This window comes from Carcharodon carcharias, chromosome 1 (genome assembly GCF_017639515.1).
Source record: "Carcharodon carcharias isolate sCarCar2 chromosome 1, sCarCar2.pri, whole genome shotgun sequence".
Classification (NCBI taxonomy): Eukaryota; Metazoa; Chordata; class Chondrichthyes; order Lamniformes; family Lamnidae; genus Carcharodon; species Carcharodon carcharias.
Genome location: NC_054467.1, coordinates 76,720,630 through 76,740,684, shown reverse-complemented (window position 1 = coordinate 76,740,684; position 20,055 = coordinate 76,720,630). Strand labels below are relative to the sequence as shown.

The 20,055-nt window shown below is 43.2% G+C and overlaps 1 protein-coding gene across 2 annotated transcripts in view; it reads right to left on the bottom strand.

Annotated features, from left to right (window-relative positions):
- The window catches only part of klhl2 (kelch-like family member 2), a 151,659-nt gene that overhangs the window by 105,832 nt on the left and 25,772 nt on the right, over window positions 1–20,055 (bottom strand). For both annotated transcript variants that reach the window (XM_041189927.1, XM_041189937.1), the window contains exons 3-4: window positions 17,228–17,334; window positions 21–142 (exon numbers count right to left, since the gene is read on the bottom strand). In XM_041189927.1, the coding sequence (XP_041045861.1) occupies window positions 21–142; window positions 17,228–17,334 (229 nt within the window). The remainder of the gene's footprint in view (window positions 1–20; window positions 143–17,227; window positions 17,335–20,055) is intronic.

The window sequence follows — 20,055 nt, the reverse complement described above, 5'->3', positions numbered from 1 at the left end:
ATGATCTACTCACACAGTACCTGTACATTCTCTTCTGTAACCTGAAGTTCAGCTGTGTAAACATAGTCAATGAGAATGTTCAATGTCCAGCTGTCCACTTCCTTTATGCGAACTCTCTTTGCTTTGCTCTCACTCATTTCACCTGAAAAATATAAGCATGTCATCTGTCCACCTTTCTATCTTGCAATGTTAAGAAAACTGTGTTTATAGTGCACATTTATCTACCACCTATATATATTAGTTGCCTTTTTAAGATGTGTTTTACTGCCACAGAGAATGTAACATTTCAAGCTAGATCAGTTAGAAAAATGTGGTATTGAATGGCATTCCGTTGCTGTTTTCCACAGCTTTTCTGGGTAGGCCCCTTGTATGGCTACTGTTGTATTTGTCTCCTAACAAGAGGATCATAGTTGCTACAGTTGAGTGTACTCTGCCAGAAAAGAATTTGGTTATTCGGTCTGTCCGCAAGCATGACCCAGACCTCCCTGTTGCTTGCCATTTCAACACACCACCCTGCTCTCATGCCCACATGCCTGTCCTTGGCCTGCTGCATTGTTCCAGTGAAGCTCAACGCAAACTGAGGGAACAGCACCTCATCTTCCGACAAGGCACTTTACAGCCTTCCAGAATGAATACTGAGTTCAACAACTTTAGATCATGAACTCTCTCCTCCATCCTTTCCCCCTTTCCGATCCCCCTTTTTTCCAATAATTTATATAGATTTTTCTTTTCCCACCTATTCCCATTATTTTTAAATGTATTTCCATTGTTTTATCTCTATCTTTTAGCCTATTTCAACCCCTTTCCCCCACTCCACCCCTACTAGGGCTATCTGTACCTTGCTGGTAATACTTTCTACCCTTAATGTCACCTATTAGCACATTTTTTAGCTAATATCACCGCCGTCAACACCTCTTTGTCCTTTTGTCTATGACATCTTTTGGCTATCTCCTCCCATCACTGGCCCTCTGTCCAGCTCCACCTGTCCCACCCCCACTTAAACCAGCTTATATTTCACCTCTTTTCTATTTTTACTTAGCTCTTTCGAAGAGTCAAATGGACTCGAAACGTTAACTGTCTTCCTCAAAGGCACCCAGAAAGTTAGAAAGGAACTGAGAGAAATGTCCGGACTCCAGGAAAACATGCAGAATCTGCTCCGGCTGCAGTCGATGGGGGTCGATGTCAAGGAGAAACTCCAAGAGGTGAAGAGCCAGCAAGCCTCGCTCTTTGCCTTGGAGGCCTCCAAGATCATCTTCCGTTCCAGAGTCCATTCCATGGAGCAGGATGAGACGTGCTCACATTTCTTCTTCCAAAAGGTACACTGAGAGAGCTCTGTGATCAGCAGCCTGAAGGAAGAAGACAGCTCAGTAAAGTCATCACAGTCCAACATTTTGAGGATCAGCAAATCCTTTTATGCCGGATTGTATGACGTGAAACCCACAGACAGCACGGCCTTCCTGTCCTCTATCACGGAGGTCTTAGACGACAGTACACGGGAGAGCCTGGACAAACCGCTAACTCCTGACGAACTGACTAAGGCCCTTGAGTCCTTCAAGAAGAGTAAAACTCCCGGAAGCAACAGCTTGCCGGCGGAGTTGTATTCAGCTCTGTGGGACTGGATCGGCCCAGACCTGCTAGAAGTGTACGAGAGTATACTCCTGGCGGGCAGTATGTCAGAATCCATGAGGAAAGGCATTAACACCCTCATCTACAAGCACAAGGGGAAGGGAGGAAATTAGAAATTGGTGACCCATTTCACTGTTGAATGTGGACTATAAGATTCTATGCAAGGTCATCGCCAAAAAGGTCAAATCCGCTCTGGAATTGGTGATCCACCCCGACCAGACCTGCACTGTGCCAGGCAGGAAGATCTCTGACAGCCACGAGTTACTCAGGGATACGATTGCCTATGTACAGGACAGGAGTGTGGACTCTTGCCTCATCAGCCTGAATCAGGAGAAGGCCTTTGACAGAATATCGCACACCTACATGGTGGATGCGCTCTCCAAAATGGGGTTTGGGGAGGGAATTCGCAATTGGAGCCAACTGCTCTACACTAACATCAGTAGCGCAGTCTCAATCAATGAGTGGGAATCAGATGGCTTTCCGATTAAATCTGGAGTCAGGCAGGGCTGTCCTCTCTCGCCTGTTCTTTTCGTGTGTTGCATAGAACCCTTTGCTGAGTCCATCAGGAAGGATCCGGGCATAAGAGCAGTAACGATCCCAGGCAGTGGAGGCACTCAGATCAAAGCCTCCCTGTACATGGATGACGTCGTCGTCTTCTGCTCAGATCCACTGTCGGTGCACAGACTGATCCACATCTGTGACCAGTTCGAACTGGCCTCAGGAGCCAAGGTAAATCGTGGGAAGAGCGAGGCCATGTTCTTCAGGAACTGGGCTGACCGATCCTTTGTCCCCCTTCACTGTCAGGACTGACGGCCTGAAGGTGCTGGGGATATGGTTCAGAGGGACCAGGGCATGCGTTAGAAACTGGAAGGAGCGAATGTCTATGGTGAAAAGGAAACTGGGCATGTGGGAGCGACGCTACCTCTCCATTGCGGTAAGAATATGGTCATCAGGTGTGAGGCACTCTCGCTGTTGCTGGACGTGGCGCAGGTCTGGCCCATTCCACACTCCTGCGTGGTGGTGATCACCCGAGCCATCTTCCGCTTTATCTGGAGGTCGAAAATGGATCGTGTCCGCAGGGACGTGATATACAAGCCTCTAGATAAAAGGGGGAAAAATGTGCCCAACATCGCCCTAATACTGATGGCCACCTTTGTGTGTGGCTGCATCAAGCGGTGCGTAGACCCTCAGTACGCAAACACCAAGTGTCACCACGTGCTGAGGTTCTACCTGTCCCCGGTGTTGCGAAGGATGGGTCTGGCCACACTGCCACAGAACGCTCCAAGTAGTTGGACCGTGCCGTACCACCTGCCCTCATGGAAAAATTTATGCAGAGAAACACCTTTGACCACAAGTCCATCAGGCAGTGGTCGGCACGTAACGTCTTAGAGGCCCTGAGGGAAAAGGAGAGGGTGGACCCAGTGGGATGGTTCCCCGAACAGACTGTCAGTCATTTGGCAGAATGCCTCATCGCCAGAACTTTCCAACAAGCACCAAGACGTAGCTTGGCTGGTGGTGAGAAAGGCCCTCCTTCAGATCCTCCCTACATGCCAGGAGTCTCACCCCCTCGGCACGTTGCCCTCGTGGTGGCTGTGGTGGGAAGAAACCGTTGTTCACCTCCTTGTAGATTGTGCCTTTGCAAAGAAGGTCAGGAGAGAGATGCAGTGGTTTCTGTCGAGGATCATCCCAAGCAGTTCTGTGACACAGGACCGTGTGCTCTACGGGCTGTTCCCAGGGACACAGACCGAGACAAACATCAACTGCAGCTGGAGGATCATCAACTCGGTGAAAGACACTCTTTGGTCTGCCCGAAACTTGTGGTCTTCCAGCGCAAAGAGTTGTCCCCGACCGAGTGTTGCAGGCTGGCACATTCCAAAGTCCAGGACTACGTGCTGAGGGACACACTAAAGCTTGGGGCAGCTGCCGCAAAGGCGCAATGGAGAAGGGTCACTGCCTAAGACCTTTCTGTCGAGGGACTGGGAACTGTGTGGAGCCCCTCGGGTTGTACAGCTCAAAATAAATGTCTGCAAATGATTGTAATATTCATTGTTTGTACCTGATTGTACTTTTGTGATGGTGATTTTGAAATGGTTTGGAACGTTGTTGAAGATATTTTATGAACAAAGTATATTTTTGCAAAAAAAAAGTTTTCCTCTCCGCAGATGCTGCCAGACCTGAGTTTTTCCAGGTATTTTTATAAAGAATTTGGTTAGATTTCTTTATCATTGAGATTGGAAATGGGGATAGTCATGATGTTTATCCAGAGAGGGGTTGAGCCATTCAGGCCGATAAATCTTTGGTTTGACTCCAATTTTGAGAAGTTTAATTATTTCAGCTGAGCCAATAGTAGGAACAGCAATTGAGTTCCATGCCCTTGGGTTAGAAAGGTGAAAAATCAATGAGGTTTCCCATTTCTGATTGCTATGCAGCAATTTGGGGTGGGGGTGGAAGGACTCACATTGACTGCAAGCTGATAGCCACCAATAGCTGCTAACCATATAATGTACAGATAACCTCAAACCCGCCTGCCTCCTTGAAGCAATGCATTCTTTATGGTGCTGGTGTTAGTGTGTTCATTGTTTATCAACCCCACATAGCCCAAAGTTATGTACACACTGCTTTCTATCATTGCTTTGAAGTATGTGTCTGCTACTTTAGCAATCAGATACCTTAAGTTTATTTCTCTCGCCCTCCATTCCTTGACACATCGGAATTTTGGGTACAGACCCATGACTTGACTACTCCATGGAACAAGGCTCTAATTGACTAGGCTAACCACTGAAATACAATGATTTCTTTGCTCTTTTCAACTATTCATTACAGAAATGTAATAACATTTTGAAACCACAAATTCCAAATCCAATACAATTCCCACTCATTACACTTCCTGCCAATGTACATGAATTAGATTATAGACAGCTATTAGCAGTTTTCTATACACTCAGTCTCAACAACTGCAAAATAATCTCAGGCCAACATTATAAAAAGGATTTACTGCACTTCCAGAAAAAAGTGAGAATTAAAATTGTTTTGTCTGGTATAACAGGTAATGAGGTAACATTTTAAAGAAAGTAAGCAACGAGGCCTTTTAAAATGGTCATGTGATTGGCATAGACTCAGATACAATACTATACTACAAAACTAAGAAATCATTTTACATTTTATCAATGTTAAAAAAAAAGTGGGTGATGTTATGATCAGGTGAGAGTGAACTGGTTACCCTCAATTCAATCTCCTCAGTTAGTAACAAAGGCTTCATTTTCTTTTTCACAAGGATGTGCTTTTTCCAAATCAGAATGTATTTAGCTATTTAAGCTGTGGGCAATAAGAAGCCAATCAAACAAGGTTTTCTTGAGTCAAAGAAAGAGCAATTTATTAACCACTAATCCTGAGAAAAATAATAACAATGCGATGTCAAGCATTCAGCCTTGATGTAGTCATTCAGACACCCACATATCAGAATTAAGAGTAGTTAGAGCCCAATTAAAAAGGCAAAAGAATATACAGTGAAGTGTCCTTTGATTGTCCTTGAAACGCAGAATTGCGGCCAATTTAGGTTAGCTGGTTTCTTGGATGCAGTCAGATGTAGATGTTGTTGCAAATATTATGAGATCTCACTGGTCGGTTTCTGGTAGAGTTTGCTTCTCAAACCACCAACACACTTGTTCCAAAAGAAAGAGTGAGTGAGAGAGAGAGAGGGAGACAGACAGACAGAGAGCGAGAGAGAGGGAGAGAGAGAAGCCTTCAACCTGTTTCCCCTACTGAAGACTTTATTGATGCCACCTTTGTCACTTGAAATCTCTCTTTAAGTGGCTGAGTAGCCTTGCCTTGAAATACTTCACACATTATGTATTTCCAACAGACTTGGCGATGGTGGGGGGGGGGGGGGGGGGGGGGGGTGGGGGAGGTGTCTGTGGCAGCCATTGTTTCAATATCCAGTGTTTGCATTTTTAATGTCTCTTCCTCAGACAGTTAAGAGTTTTGATGGGTATATGGATTATAGGAAATATCTCTTCCCACTCCCCTGAGGGTAATTTGTTTCTCACCTTCAACTTGGAACGCAGCCTTTCATTTTTAAGCAGTTTGCTCTGTTTCAGTTCAAATTGCAAAATTTCCAGTCAGTTGAAAGTTGAAAAATCATATTCTCAAAAATAAAGGGACATAACCTAGTGACAGTGCCACCAGTAAAAATAGTATTGTTTTAAGGTTGGAAGTTTAGGTTTAGAGAGAGAGGAGAGTTCAGCACAGTGACTGAAATGGAAGCAGTCCCAGTATGGGCACAAAGCACTTCTGCATCAGGTATGGTGTGGCTCAGGGGCAGAGGAAATCTGTCTCTCTTCTGATCCAATTGTGCCTCAACCTGAGCTTCAGCAGAACATCCTTAGTACCAGTATGACTTGGTTTCCCACCAGTCAGCCATATGGTCCCCAAGTGGCACTGCTAATTTAGTGTCAAATCATGATCAACTGTTTTTTGTGTGTGAATTCACACCTATTAGATACATGTTTCACGTCACCCAAACTTTACAGACCATCCTGACAGAACAAAAACTTTAATTCCCTTAGTCTGACTGGGTTGTTCTTAAACCCTGCTCCCACCTCCTCCAAAAGGTGAGGTCAAGATCAGTCAGCAGCCTCTGCTACATCCCTCACTTTCACTAACCCACCTGACCAAACTTTCTACAATACACACCTCCAGTATCCTATCCATGAACCCACATCTTTCTCTAGTTTCTCTCCTATCTCCACCCATGCCTGAGCTCATCTTGCCATGAGACCCACCTCCTGTTCCCACAATTCTATTCCCCTAAACTACTGACCACCCACTTTCCCTTCTGGTCCCCATGTTATCTAATATTACTGGTTCTCTCTTCAGGTGTTGTCCTTCTCTCCTTTAAATCTGCCATCGTCACCAGTCTCCTCAAACAAAAAAATCATTGACCCAACCATCCTTGCAAACCACTGTCCTATTCCCAACTCCCTTTCCTCTCCACATCATTCAATGTGTTGTCTCCTCCAAATCCATGCCCATCTTTCACAATACCCCATGTCTGAATCCCACCAATCAGGTTTCTGCCCCTGCCACAGTACCAAAACAGCTCTTACCAAAGTCACAAATGACATCCTACATGAAATTTTCCTTCCTTGTCCTTCCTGACTGCTCTGCAGCCTTTGACACAGTTGACTACAACATCCTCCTCCAATGCTGCTCCACTACCATCCACAGGGTAGGACTACCCTCAGCTGGTTCCATTACTTTTCTGTAGCCAAAGAATAACTTGCAAAGCTTTCTCTTCCCACTCCTGTACTGTTAAGAGTTGGGATCTACCCTTAGCTCTCAGTTGTCTCTCAGCAACATCATCCAAAAAGCACAGCATTAGATTTCCTTACCTTTGGGGAGAGAGGGGGAGAAGAGCAGACTGGAGTTTGAAAAAAGGGAACAGTGACATCACAGGAAAGCCATAAGCTGATTGGCTGGTGAGTATTGCGGCTTAGGGGCTGAATTATTACTGGGAATTTAACAAACATTAAAAGTATTCACTATTAAAAATAAGTAACAATGAGTGAGGCTTGTCTTCTACTTTTAGGTAAGGTTTATTACCACTTGTAAGGTATATTAATTATTAGTAGGATTTATCTGTCTTACTTAAATTGATTAATAGCCATAAGGTTTTGTATTATTTGTTTACAGGGTGTGGGCGTCGCTGGCTAGGTCAGCATTTATTGCCCATCCCCAATTGCCCTTGAGAAGCTGTTGAACTGCTGCAGTATTGTGTTGTAGGAACACCCACAGTGCTATTAGGGAGTTTCAGGATTTTGACCCAGCAACAGTGGAGGAACAGTGATAATATTTCCAAGTCAGGATGGTGAGGGAGGGGAACTTGCAGGTTGTGCTGTTCCCATGCATCAGCTGCCCTTGTCCTTTTAGGTAGTAGAGGTCACAGATTTGGAGGGTGCTGTTGAAGGAATCTTGGTGAGTTGTTACAGCGCATCTTGTAGATGGTACACACAGCTGCCACTGTGCATCGGTGATGGATGGTGTGAATGTTAATGGCAGTGCCACTCAAGTGGGTTGCTTTGTCCTGGGTGGTGTTGAGCTCGAGTGTTGTTGGAGCTGCTCTCCGCCAGGCAAGTGGAGAATATTCTATAGCAATCCAGACTTGTTCCTTGGAGATGGTGGGCAGGCTTTGGGAGTCAGGAGGTGAGTTACTCTCCGCAGAATTCCCAGCCTCTTACCTGCTCTTGTAGCCACAGTATTTACATGGCTAGTCCAGTTCAATTTCTCGTCAACAGTAACCGCCCCCAGGATGTTGATGGTGGGGGATTCAGCAGTGGTAATGCCATTGAACATCTAGGGGCGATGGTTAGATTATCTCATTGGAGGTGGTCATTACTTGGCACTTGTGAGAGGCGAATGTTACTTGCCACTTGTCAAGCCTGAATATTGGCCAGGTTTTGCAGCATTTGGGCACAGACTGCTTCAGTATCTGAAGAGTCACGCCTAGTGCTAACACTGTGCAATCATCAGCGAACATCCCCACTTCTGGCCTTAAGATGGAAGGAAAGGTCATTGATGAAACAGCTGAAGATAGCTTGCCGAGGGTACGGCCAGAGAGCTCCTGCAGCAATATCCCTGGACTGAGATGATTGACCTCCAACAACCACAACCATCTTCTTTTGTGCTAGGTATGATTCCAACCAGCAGAGAGTTTTCCCCCTTATTCCCAATGACTTCAGTTTTACTAGGGCTCCTTGATACTGCACTCAGTCAAATGCTACCTTGACGTCAAGGGCAGTCACGCTCACCTCACCTCTGGAGTTCAGCTCTTTTGTCCATGGTTGGACCAGGGATGGAATGAGATCAGGAGCTGAGTGGCCCTAGCGAAACCCAAACTGGGCGTCAGTCAACAGGTCATTGCTGAGTAAGTGCCACTTGATAGCACTATTGATAACCCCTTCTATCACTTTGCTGATGTTCGAGAGTAGACTGATGGGGCGGTAATTGGTTAGATTGGATTTGTCCTTTTTGTGGACAGGTCATACCTGGGAAATTTTCCACCGTTGCTGGGTAGATGCCAGTGTTCTAGCTGTACTGGAACGGCTTGGCTAAGGCTGCAACTAGTTCTGGAGAACAAGTCTTTGGTTTATTGCCAGAATACTGTCAGGACCCATAGCCTTTGCAGTATCGAGTACTTCAGCTGTTTCTTGATATCACGTGGAGTGAACTGAATTGGCTGAAGACTGGCATCTGTGATGCTGGGGACCTTGGGTGGATCATCCACTCGGCATTTCCAACTGAAGATGGCTGCAAATGCTTCAGCCTTGTCTTCTGCATATGTACTGGGCTCCCCCATCATTGAGGATGGGGATATTTGTGGAGCCTGCTCCTCCAGTTAGTTGTCTGTCTGCCACCATTCACGACTGGATGTGGCAAGACTACAGAGCTTAGGTCTGATCCATTGGCTATGGGCTCACTTAGCTCTATCGCATGCTACTTCCACTGGTTGTTATGAATGTAGTCCTGTGGTAGCTTCACCAGGTTAACCCCTCATTTTTTAGGTATGCCTGGTGCTGCTCCTGACATATACTCCTGCACTCTTCATTGAACCAGGGTTGATCCCTTGGCTTGATGGTTATGGTAGGTAGGGAATAGCTGGGCCTTGAGGTTACAAATTGTGGTTGTATACAATTCTGCTGCTGCCCCACAGCACCTCATGGATGCCCAAATTTGAGTTGCTAGATCTGTTCAAAACCTGTCCCATTTAGCACGGTTGTTGTGCCGCACAGCATGATGGAGGGTATCCCCAATATGAAGACAGGACTTCAGCTCCACAAGGGCTGTGCAGTGGTCATTCCTACCAGTGCTGAAATAGACAGATGCATCTGTGACAGGTAGATTGTGGAGACCAAAGTCAAGTAGTTTTTTCCCTCTTGTGGTTCCCTCATCACCTGCCAAGGCCCAGTCTAGCAGCTGTGTCCGTTAGGACTCGGCCAGCTCAGTCTGCAGTGGTGTTACCAAGCCACTCACAGTGATGGACATTGACGTCCCCCACCCAGAGTACATTCTGCGCCCTTGATGCCCTCAGTGCTTTCCCAAAGTGGTGCTCAACATTGAGGAGTACTGATTCATCAGCTGAGTATGGCGGGGGGGGGGGAACAAGGGACAGGGGCGATGGGGTGTGGTGATGGTGGTGCGGTAGGTTGCAACCAATAGAAGGTTTCCTTGCCCATGTTTAACATAATACTATGAGACTTTATGAGGTCCAGAGTCAAAATTGAGGACTCCCAAGGCTACTCACCTTGTATACCACTGTGCTACCATCTCTTGCGGGACTGTCCTGTCAGTGGGATGGTGATGGCGGTGTCTGGGACATCATCTGTAAGGTATGATTACGTGAGTATGACTATGTCAGGCTATTGCTTGATTGATCTGTGGGACAGTACTCCCATGTGTTAAGACAACCACATGTGCAATAAGTGTCACCAGCTGCAAAAATTTGAGCTCCAGGTTTCGGAACATGAGTGACAACTGGAATCACTGTGGTGCACAAGAACTATGTGAATAGCACATTTATGGAGGTGGTCACATCTCAGGTTAAGAGAGTGCAGGCAGAGAGGGAATGAATGACCGCCAGGCAGTCTAGGAGGACCAAACGGCTAATGCAGAAGACCCCCGAGTGCATCTTACTCACTAATCAACTGGTTTTCCATGTTGGATACCGGTGAGGGCCATGGCTCCTCAGAGGAGTGCAGCCAAAGCCACGTCATTGGCACCATGGGTGACTTAGCAACACAAAAGGGGAGGAAGAAGAGTGGAAGAGCAATAGTGGTAGAGGATTCAATAGTTAAGGGAATAGACAGGTGTTTTTGCAGCTGTAGATGTAAATCCGGGATAGTATATTGTCTCCCTGGTGCCAGGGTCAAAGGTGTCACTGAGCATCAGCAGAACATTCTTATAAGGGAGAGTGAACAGCCGGAGTTGGTGGTCTACATTGGTACCAATGACATAGGTAGAAAGAGGGATGGGGCTCTGAAAGCAGTTTTGAGAGTTAGGAAAGGGATCAAAAAGCAGGATTTCTAAGGCAGTGCCATGTGTTAGTGAGTACAAAAATATGAGAATAGAGCAAATGAACACAAGCCGAGAGAGATGGTGCAGGAGTGAGGACTTTAGATTTCTGAGGTATTGTGACTGGTTCTGGGCAGTTGGGAACTGTACAAAGAAGGCGGGTTACACCTTAGCTGAACCAGGACCAATATCCTCGCTGGGAGATTTGCTAGTGCTGTTGAGGGTTTTAACCAGCTTGGCAGGGGAATGGGAACCAGAGAGGGAGTTCAGATAGGAGGGGAACAAAGTAGGTAAATAAAGGTAGAAAGAAAAGTAGTAAGCAAAACTAAGATACCGGAAACAAAGGCACACATCAAATGCAGTCAAAACAGGGAAGAATATTGAAAATACAATATTAAACGCACTCTATCTGAATGCACGCAGCATTTGCAGCAAGATCGATGAATTGACAGCACAATAAGAAGTAAACGGGTATGACCTAATTGCCATTATGGAGGTGTGGCTGCAGGGCAACCAAGGCTGTGAGCCGAATGTTCCAGAATATTCGGCACTTAGGAAAGATAGGCAAAAAGGAAAAGGAAGTAGGGTAGTGCTGTTAATAAAGGATGAGATCAGAACATTAGTGAGAGGGGAACTTAGATCAGAAGGTCACGATGTAAAATCAGTTTGGGTGGAGCTAAGAAACAGCAAGGGACAACAAACATTGGTGGGAGTTGTTTACAGACCACCAAATAGTGGTGATGTACAGCACGGTATAAGTCAAGAAATTAGAGGTGCATGTAACAAGGGTAATACATGAATCATGGGGAATTTCAATCTACACAGAGACTGGGTAAACTTAATTAGCACTCATGCTATGGCAGACAAATTCCTGGAATGCATATAAGGTGGCTTTCTGGAACAGTACATTGAGGAATCAACTAGGGAATGGGCTACTTCAGATCTGGTGTTGTACAATGAGAAAGGGCTAATTAATAATCTCATTGTAAAGCAGCCTTTAGGGAAGAGTGACTATAATATGCTATATTTTACATTAGATTTGAAAATGATGTAGTTTAATCCCAAACTAGAGTCTCAAATCAAAACAAAAGGAAACTACGAAGGCGTGAGGAACAAGTTGGCTATGGTTGATTGGGAAATTAATTAAAATGTATGACAGTAGACAGGCAATGGCTAGCATTTAAAGAATTAATACATGGTTTACAACAAATGTACATTCCTTTGGAGGCACTAAAACCCAACAGGAAAAGTGATCCAACCATGGCTAACAAGAGAAGTTGAGGATTATATTAAAGAAAGAGGCTAATAAAGTTGCCTAAAAAAAAAGTAGTAAGCCTAAGGATTAGCAGCATTTTAAACTCAGCAAAGGAGGACCAAGAAACTGATAAAGAAAGGGAGAATAGAAGAAGAAAGTAAACTAGCAAGAAACAAAAAAACGATTATGTTGAACTTCTTTAAGGCACTGGTTCGGCCTCAGCTGGAGTACTGCATCCAGTTCTGGTGCTGCACTTTAAGAGGGATGTAAAGGCATTGGAGAGAGCACAGAAAGATTCACAAGAATGGTTCCAGGAATGAGCAACTTCAGGTATGAAGACAGATCAGAGATGTTGGAACTATTTTCGTTGAAGAAAAGGCAGCTGAGAGGAGATTTGACAGGTATTCAAAATCATGAGGGGTCTGGACAGAGTTGATAGGAACGAGCTGTTCCCACTTGTGAAAGGATTGTGAACAAGAGGACACAGATTTAAAACAATTGGCAAAAGAAATGATATGAAAATAAACTTTTTCATGCAACAAGTGGTTAAGATCTGGAATGCACTGCCTGAGAAGCTGGAGGAGGCAGGTTCAACATTCAAAAGAGAATTAGACTGTAATCTGAACAAGGAAGAATGCGCAGGGTTACAGGGAGAAGGTGGGAGAATGGCACTAGGTAAATTGCTCATTCTGGGAGCTGGTGCAGAAACGATGGATGAATGGCCTCCTGCATTGTAACAATTCTTTGATCCTGTGGTATGTAAAAGCTTCTATATGCATGTAGATAGGAAAAGATTAACAAAAAGGCAGAGGAAGGAGAATTTATAATGGGGAATAAGGAAATGGCAAAGAAGAAGGAAGATTAAAAAAAAAACTTCCAGAAATACTAAAGAGCCAAGAGACTAGTGGGAATGAGGAACTGAAAGAAACGAGTATTAGTAAAAAAAAAGTAGCACTGGAGAAATTAATGGGACTGAAAGTTGGTAAACCCCCTGAACCTGATGATCTACATCTCAGAGTGTTGAAAGAGGTGATTGTAGAGGTGGTGGATGCATTGGTTGTCATCTTCCAAAATTCTACAGGTTCTGGAACAGTTCCTGCAGATTGTATGATGACAATTGTAACCCCAATATTTAAGAGAGAAAGGAAAGAGAAAACAGGGAGCTGCAGACTTGTTAGCCTGGCATCGGTACTGGGGCAAATGCTAGAATTTATTATAAAAGTTGTGATAGCCAGACACTTAAAAAATAATGGTAGGATGAGACAGAGTCCACATGAACTTATGAGAAGGAAAGCATATTTGACAAACCTGTTAGAATTTTTTTGAGAATATAACTAGCAGAATAGGTAAAGGAGAACCGATAGAGATGCTGTATTTGGATTATCAGGCAGCTTTCAATAAGGTCCCAAACAAGAGATAAGCAAACAAAATTAATATACTGGCATTGACTTAGAAAACAGAGTAGGAATAAACAGGTCACTGAGGTTGGCGGGCTGTGACTAGTGGAATTCAACAAGGATCAGTGCTTGAAGTCCCAGCTATTCATAATCTATATCAATGATTTGGATATGGGGATCATATATAATATTTCCAAGCTTACTGACAACACAAAATGAAGTGGGAACGTGAGTTGTAATGAGGATGCAGAGTCTTCAAGAGTATTTAGACAGGCTGAGTGGGTAAGAACATGGCCAATGGAAGATAATATGGTAAAATGTGAAGTTATCCACTTGGTAGGAAAAACAGAAATGCAGACTTGTTAAATGGTGAGAGGCTGGGAAGTGTCAATGTCCAAAAGGGACCTGCGTGTCCTTATTCATAAGACACTGAAAACTAAGGTGCAGGTGCAGCAAGCAATTAGGAAGGCAAATTGTATGTTGGCCTTTATTGCAAGAGGATTAGAGTACAGGAATAAAGATGTCTTACCACAATTATATAGAGCCTTGGTGAGACCGCACCTGGGGTATTGTGTGCAGTTTTGGTCTCCTTACCCAAGGAAGGATAAACTTGCCATGGAGGAGAGCAACAAAGATTCCCCAGACTGATTATTGGGATGGCAGGATTATCCTTTGAGGAGAGATTGAGGGGTCTGGGCCTTTATTCTCTGCAGTTTAGAAAAATAGAGGTAACCTCATTGAAAAATACAAAATTCTTTGCAGGGTTTGACAGGGTAGATGCAGGAAGGTTGTTTCCCCTGACAGGGTGGGGGGGTCTAGAACCAGGGGACAGAGTCTCAGAATAAGGGGTAGACCATTTAAGACTGAGATGAGGAGGAATTTCTTCACAGTGGGTGGCGAATCTTTGGAATTCTCTACCCCAGTGGGCTGTGGAAACTCAGTCACTGAGTATATTCAAGATGGAGATTGATAGGTTTCTACATGTTAAAACATCAAGGGATATGTGGATAATGTGGGAAAATGGCGCTAATGTAGACAATCAGCATGATCTGGTTGAATGGTAGAGCAGGCCAAATGGCCTACTCAGACTCTTTTTCCTACGTACACTGATGGCACCAACTCCACCTCACCATCAACTCTCATCACTCCTCCACTGTTATTAAATTATCAGACTGCTCATCAAAACCCATCACTGGAGGAACAGAAATTTCCTCCAATTAAATATTAGGAGAACTGTAGCCATTGTTTTTGGTTCCCACTGCAAACTCTAGCCCTCTCCCTGGCAAGTCTGAGATTAAGGCGGGGATTCTCCCCATTGTCACATTTGGCCCCAAGATAAACTTCTGACCTCATATTTGTGCCATCACTAAGACCACCTATTTCCACCTCCTTAACATTGCCTGACTTCGCCGCTGACTCAGCTCATCTGCTACTGAAACCCTCATACATGCCTTCATTAACTCTAGGCTTGACTTTTCCAATGTACTCCAAACTTGAAAACACCTAAACTCTGCTGCATGTGTCTTAATTCACATTGAATCCCATTCACCTATCATATCTGCGCTTGATGATCTTTCTGCACTGGCTCCCGGTCAAGTAACACCTCGATTTTGAAATTCTCATCCTTGTTTTCAAATCCTTTCATGGCTTCGACCCTCCTCATCTCCAGCATTGCAACATTCAGGGATATCAATGCACCTCTAATTCTGATCTCTTGTGCACCCTAGATTTTCATCACTCTACCACTGGTGGCAGCACCTTCAGTTGCCACTGCCCCAAGCTCTGGAATACATTTCCTACACCTCTTCGCATCTCTACTTCACTTTCCTCCTTTAAGACTAACCTCAAAACCTATTTTTTGACCAAGCTTTTGGTTATCTCACCTAATATCTTCTTCCGTGGCTTGAGTTACTACTTTATGTTATAATGTTCCTGTGAAATTCCTTCGTATGTTTTATTATATTAAAAGGTGCTATGTAAAGAAAAGCAGTTGCTGTTGTTGGTTCGAACTCAAACTTCGATCCACTAATAGGAGCGTAGTCCAATATAGAGCAGCATCTGGTTTACCTTCTCTATCCAAAAGTAATCTGAAACACCTCATTCTTATGCATCTAACAACAAAATTGTACCAGAATAACCTTAAAATAAAACTGAATATCACAAAATAGTGATGTAGCTAAACTGACATGTTTCCACATCAAAGTAATTCACCATCACAGGATTCTCTGATTAAGAATACCTGCCAACGTGACTTTTTTTTTAAAAATAGACATACAGATACAATTGATTGTTTAAAGATAAATACAATTTCAAATATTCCAATTGCATAAACCGGCGCCTGTCATTACAAATCCAATCAGTTGTTACTGAGACATTATTTATAGCAACTAATGGTACTACATGAGTGGGCTTTTATCAGTTTTACAATAACCATTGGCAAAAAGAACTAAGTGAATAAAAATATCAATGATTCAGCCAAACTGAAACAGTTAATGTATTGCTGATCAACAATGCTAAAATAACAAAAATGATACAAATGCAACTGTTGTATGGATTTCATTAATAAAAAAATTCACAATTTAAAGCAAATTTCATAGAACAAATCACCAGCATTCAACCACACTTATTTTGTGCAGAGCCATACGGAAGCCTCAATTACTTATACTAAATTGGTATCACAAATACTAAATTAAAATTAGTAGAAACAAACAGATTTAGTTTTATTCTCTCCCTTTTCCTTTCTTCTGGGTCTTCTCACATATCAGCTCTGAAAAGTCACCATGTGTGTCAGGGTCACTGAAGGTAGCTATCATTTCAATTTTTCCCTTTGCGATCAAACACTATATCTCTACTCTGCACTTTCTCCAATAATACCACTGAAGTCATGCAAGAAATCAAGGCAAACCTCAAACTCAGTGTTGGACTTCAAATACAGTGTAGCTTTACTTGGTAAAATATTTGTTTTGGTGCAAACTCATCTTGGCGCATGAGATCTTTAACAAAATGCAGTTGTGCACAAAAGAAAACTTCCTAAATAACTATGAGTACAATTCTTATTCAACTTCCTAGGTGGAATATAGCCCAAGGGTACAAGACAGAAAACACTGCAAGCAGACAGTAATGCTTTCGATAATGACTTTCAAATATATCCTCTAAGAGCACAGTTAACCTCCAGTGGAAAAGTGCTCCACAATCCTTCAACTGCAGTACCTCAAACAAACAGGAGACTTTTTTTTGCACTGGAGGTACATGCTTATTAAAAGTTGTGCAAACTTAAAGAATGCAACTCAAAACGGGAGTCACCATGAAGGAAAATATAATTAAAAGTTCCTGTAATTCAGGACTGGACCTCTTTCAACTGGCAAGTATTGAAGCAAAATATTTACAATTGATTTAACACTCTTGCCATTTACTTGTGTTTGCTTACTCTGTTCTGTTACCTTCTGTGTAACTAAATTAAAGCCTGTGTGTTTGTATGTGTGTTTGAGTTAGCTAACCACATCTAAGCAGCAGTTGGCATCTGGGGCTGGGAGAGGGCTCCCCATTCACAACTGCTCACGTGCTAGTGATGAGAATAGGATTACAAAGGGCATCACAGACAAGATCAAATGGCAACCTTTGTTACTTCAGAGCCAGCTGCCAAGAAGGTGCACCAGAGTTGCTGCACTGACTTGTCTTCCAATTTTTCATCCCTCTGAGCAAGGGTTTAAATCCTATTCAAGAATCTTCCACCAATAAGGTTGGGAATTTACCATGAAGGGAAATCTAAGGTACAATTTTATGCCCAAGTGTGGCAACAATTCCCAATCTACAGCACCCACACTTCTCTTTGACCATTCATTTTGCTACCTACAGATATATTTAACCACTGGTATCACAATACCTGTAAACATTGCGTGGAAATATGGACTGCAAGCTGCCAGAACGACTCTGTGTGCTGGAATCTCAGTATCTTCAGCTACAAGTGTTACATCACACAAAAGTTTTTGACTGTAAGAGAAACAGAATGAATATTATTTGAAGAAAATATTCGATATCAAACCAAATGCGATATCCCCCTTACAAGTCACTGACACCACCCTTCTGCTTTCTGGGTCAGAGTTAACAGAGTAAGAGAAAACCCATGGTTGGGAGTTTTCGGAGTTTGAGCTAGAAATTTATGCCATAAACAAGTCAACCCACAAAAGTGACAGGATATGTATTATATTTTCCTCATTTCCAAGGAGAGTCAAGTTTTGTGAGAAATTGAATTTGCTCTTTCTACTTGCTGCCTGTGGAATACACAGCTTAATAAATTATAGCTGGCCTCATTGCAGAGTGCTTCTCAGTCAACCTTTGAACAAACTGGAAAGGTCCACTTCATGACACACAAAAGGGTCATTTCAAATCACATGGAAATCTTCCTGCTACGCCCCAGGTAATACCACTGTATAATTAAATGTGGAGCAGTTCGAACAACACCCTTAAGCTATTCAATTTACTAATACCCAATTTTCAGATTTTACCAAGTGCTCAATAAAGTAACAAGTAAAGCTTGTATATTTTCCTTGCATTTTTAAGAACTCTTGTTTTCTATGAAGGGTGAGGGAAATGGAAGAAAGAGGATTAAAGCATTATATTTCAATGAAGATGTATTCCACCCCCCCCCCACCATTTGTCAGAGATCGTCTCTATTTTTCCACTCACTCAAGATCATATATAAAATGCAACCAAAACTTTCCCTAGGACTTCACCAATACTATCCTGAGATAGTCATTGTATTAAGCATGAAAGTGATCCTCCCGATGGAGAAACATCTAGCCTTCATTCAGCACTTCACCAGTGACAGCAAGGGTACAAAATTGACCTGTACAGTTATACCCGAAAAAATATACAAGGTAGGCCCTAAGATTGTAATGTGCCAAAAATTGGAACAGTGTTCTCTGCTCTAGCAGCAACAAGCCTCACCCTGGTCCTCCTTCACCAAATAAAAGGTATTAGAACATTGCAAATTAAACTGAAGCAAGCGGTTTCAAAAAATGCTGCAATATTTTTGGGTTTTTTTAAAAAAAGCTAATAAAGTGCCCTATGAATATTTTCAGTTATGTACCACTGGAGACATAATTTGACTTTGCTTACTTCACTAATTGTGGATCAAAAGTGAAGTGAGTGTGATCAAGTGTAGCATCAAGAAGCAACATTCAGTTTTGGGCTGATAAGTTGCAGGCAACACCATGCAAGTCTCCAACAAGAAAAGTCTAATCACGTCCCACTGACATTCAATGGCATTATCCTCATTGAATTCCCCATCATCAACATCTTGGCCTAGAGGGCGAGGCAGGGGGCGCTGGGGTCACCACTGACCAGAAACTGAACACGACCAGCCTGTGGCTATAAGAGCAGGTCGGAGGCTGTGTATTCTGCAACAAGAGATTCATCTTCCGACTCCCAAAGACTGTCTGCCATCCACAAGGCACAAGTCAGGAGTGCGATGGAACACTCTCCACCTGGCTGGATGAGTGCAGCTTCAATAACACTTACAATTCAAGAAGGTTGCTCACCACCACCTTCTCAAGGACAATAAATGTTGGCTTTGCCAGCAATGCCCACATCCTGTGAATGAGTAAAAAAAATCAAGATTTGCAGACAACACCAAATTGGGTATAGTTGTAGTTAACTGAGTGGCTTGCAAGGCCATTTCAGAGGGCAGTGAAGAATCAACCACATCGCTGTGGGTCTGGGTGTGTAGGCCAGATCAGATAAGGATGGCAGATTTCCTTCTCTAAAGGACATTAGTGAACCAGATGGGTTGCTATTACTGAGACTAGCTTTTAATTCCAGATTTATTAAGCAAATTCAAACACCCCCATCTGCCATGGTGGAATTTGAAACCCTGCTCCCAGAGCATTAGCCTGGGCCTCTGGATAGTAATATTCCCACTACACCACGTTCTCCCCCTAGATATCAACGTAGAGAAGCATAAGGTAGTATATAAAAACAAAGTGCTGGAAAAACTCAGCAGGTCTGGCAGCATCTGTGGAGAGAGAAACAGAGTTAACATTTGAGTAGAATATGATTTTGATTAGAATAGGATTCTTCTTCGGAACTGCGTGAGATAGCATATTCTGTTTTGATAGAATAAGGAGGCCATACACTCCTTGGAAAATAAGTGTCTAAATGGGATAGAGGAAGAGAGGAATCAAAGGCTGCAGATAAACAAAGTTACTAAATGTGTTGATGCAGATTAGTAAGGGAAAGGGCATCAAAAAAGGTGCAAAAATGATTTACTAGAATGATAGCAGAACTGAGGGGTTACACCAATCAGAAACAATTGAACTGGGCCTCTTTTCACTACAACTATTACTTATGTTTCTTTAGCCCCTTTAACATAACAAAATGTCCAAAGGCACTTCACAGGAGCAATATAAAACCAAGTAGGACACCAAGCCAGATAAGGATTAGGTCAGATTACCAAAAGCTTAGTCAAAGAGGCATGTCTTAAAGGAGGAAAGCAAGGAAGAAAAACTAGAAAAGTGAAGACTGACTTGATAGGTTTGATCCCGTAGGCATAGAGAAGCTGTTTCCACTTGTGGGTGAGACCAGAACTAGGGGCCATAAAATAAGCTGGTTACTAATAAATCCAATAGACAATTCAGGAAAAAAACTTCTTTACCCAGATAAACGCATAAAGATGAAAAAATCGCAGGGCTACAGGGAAAGGGCAGGGGAGTG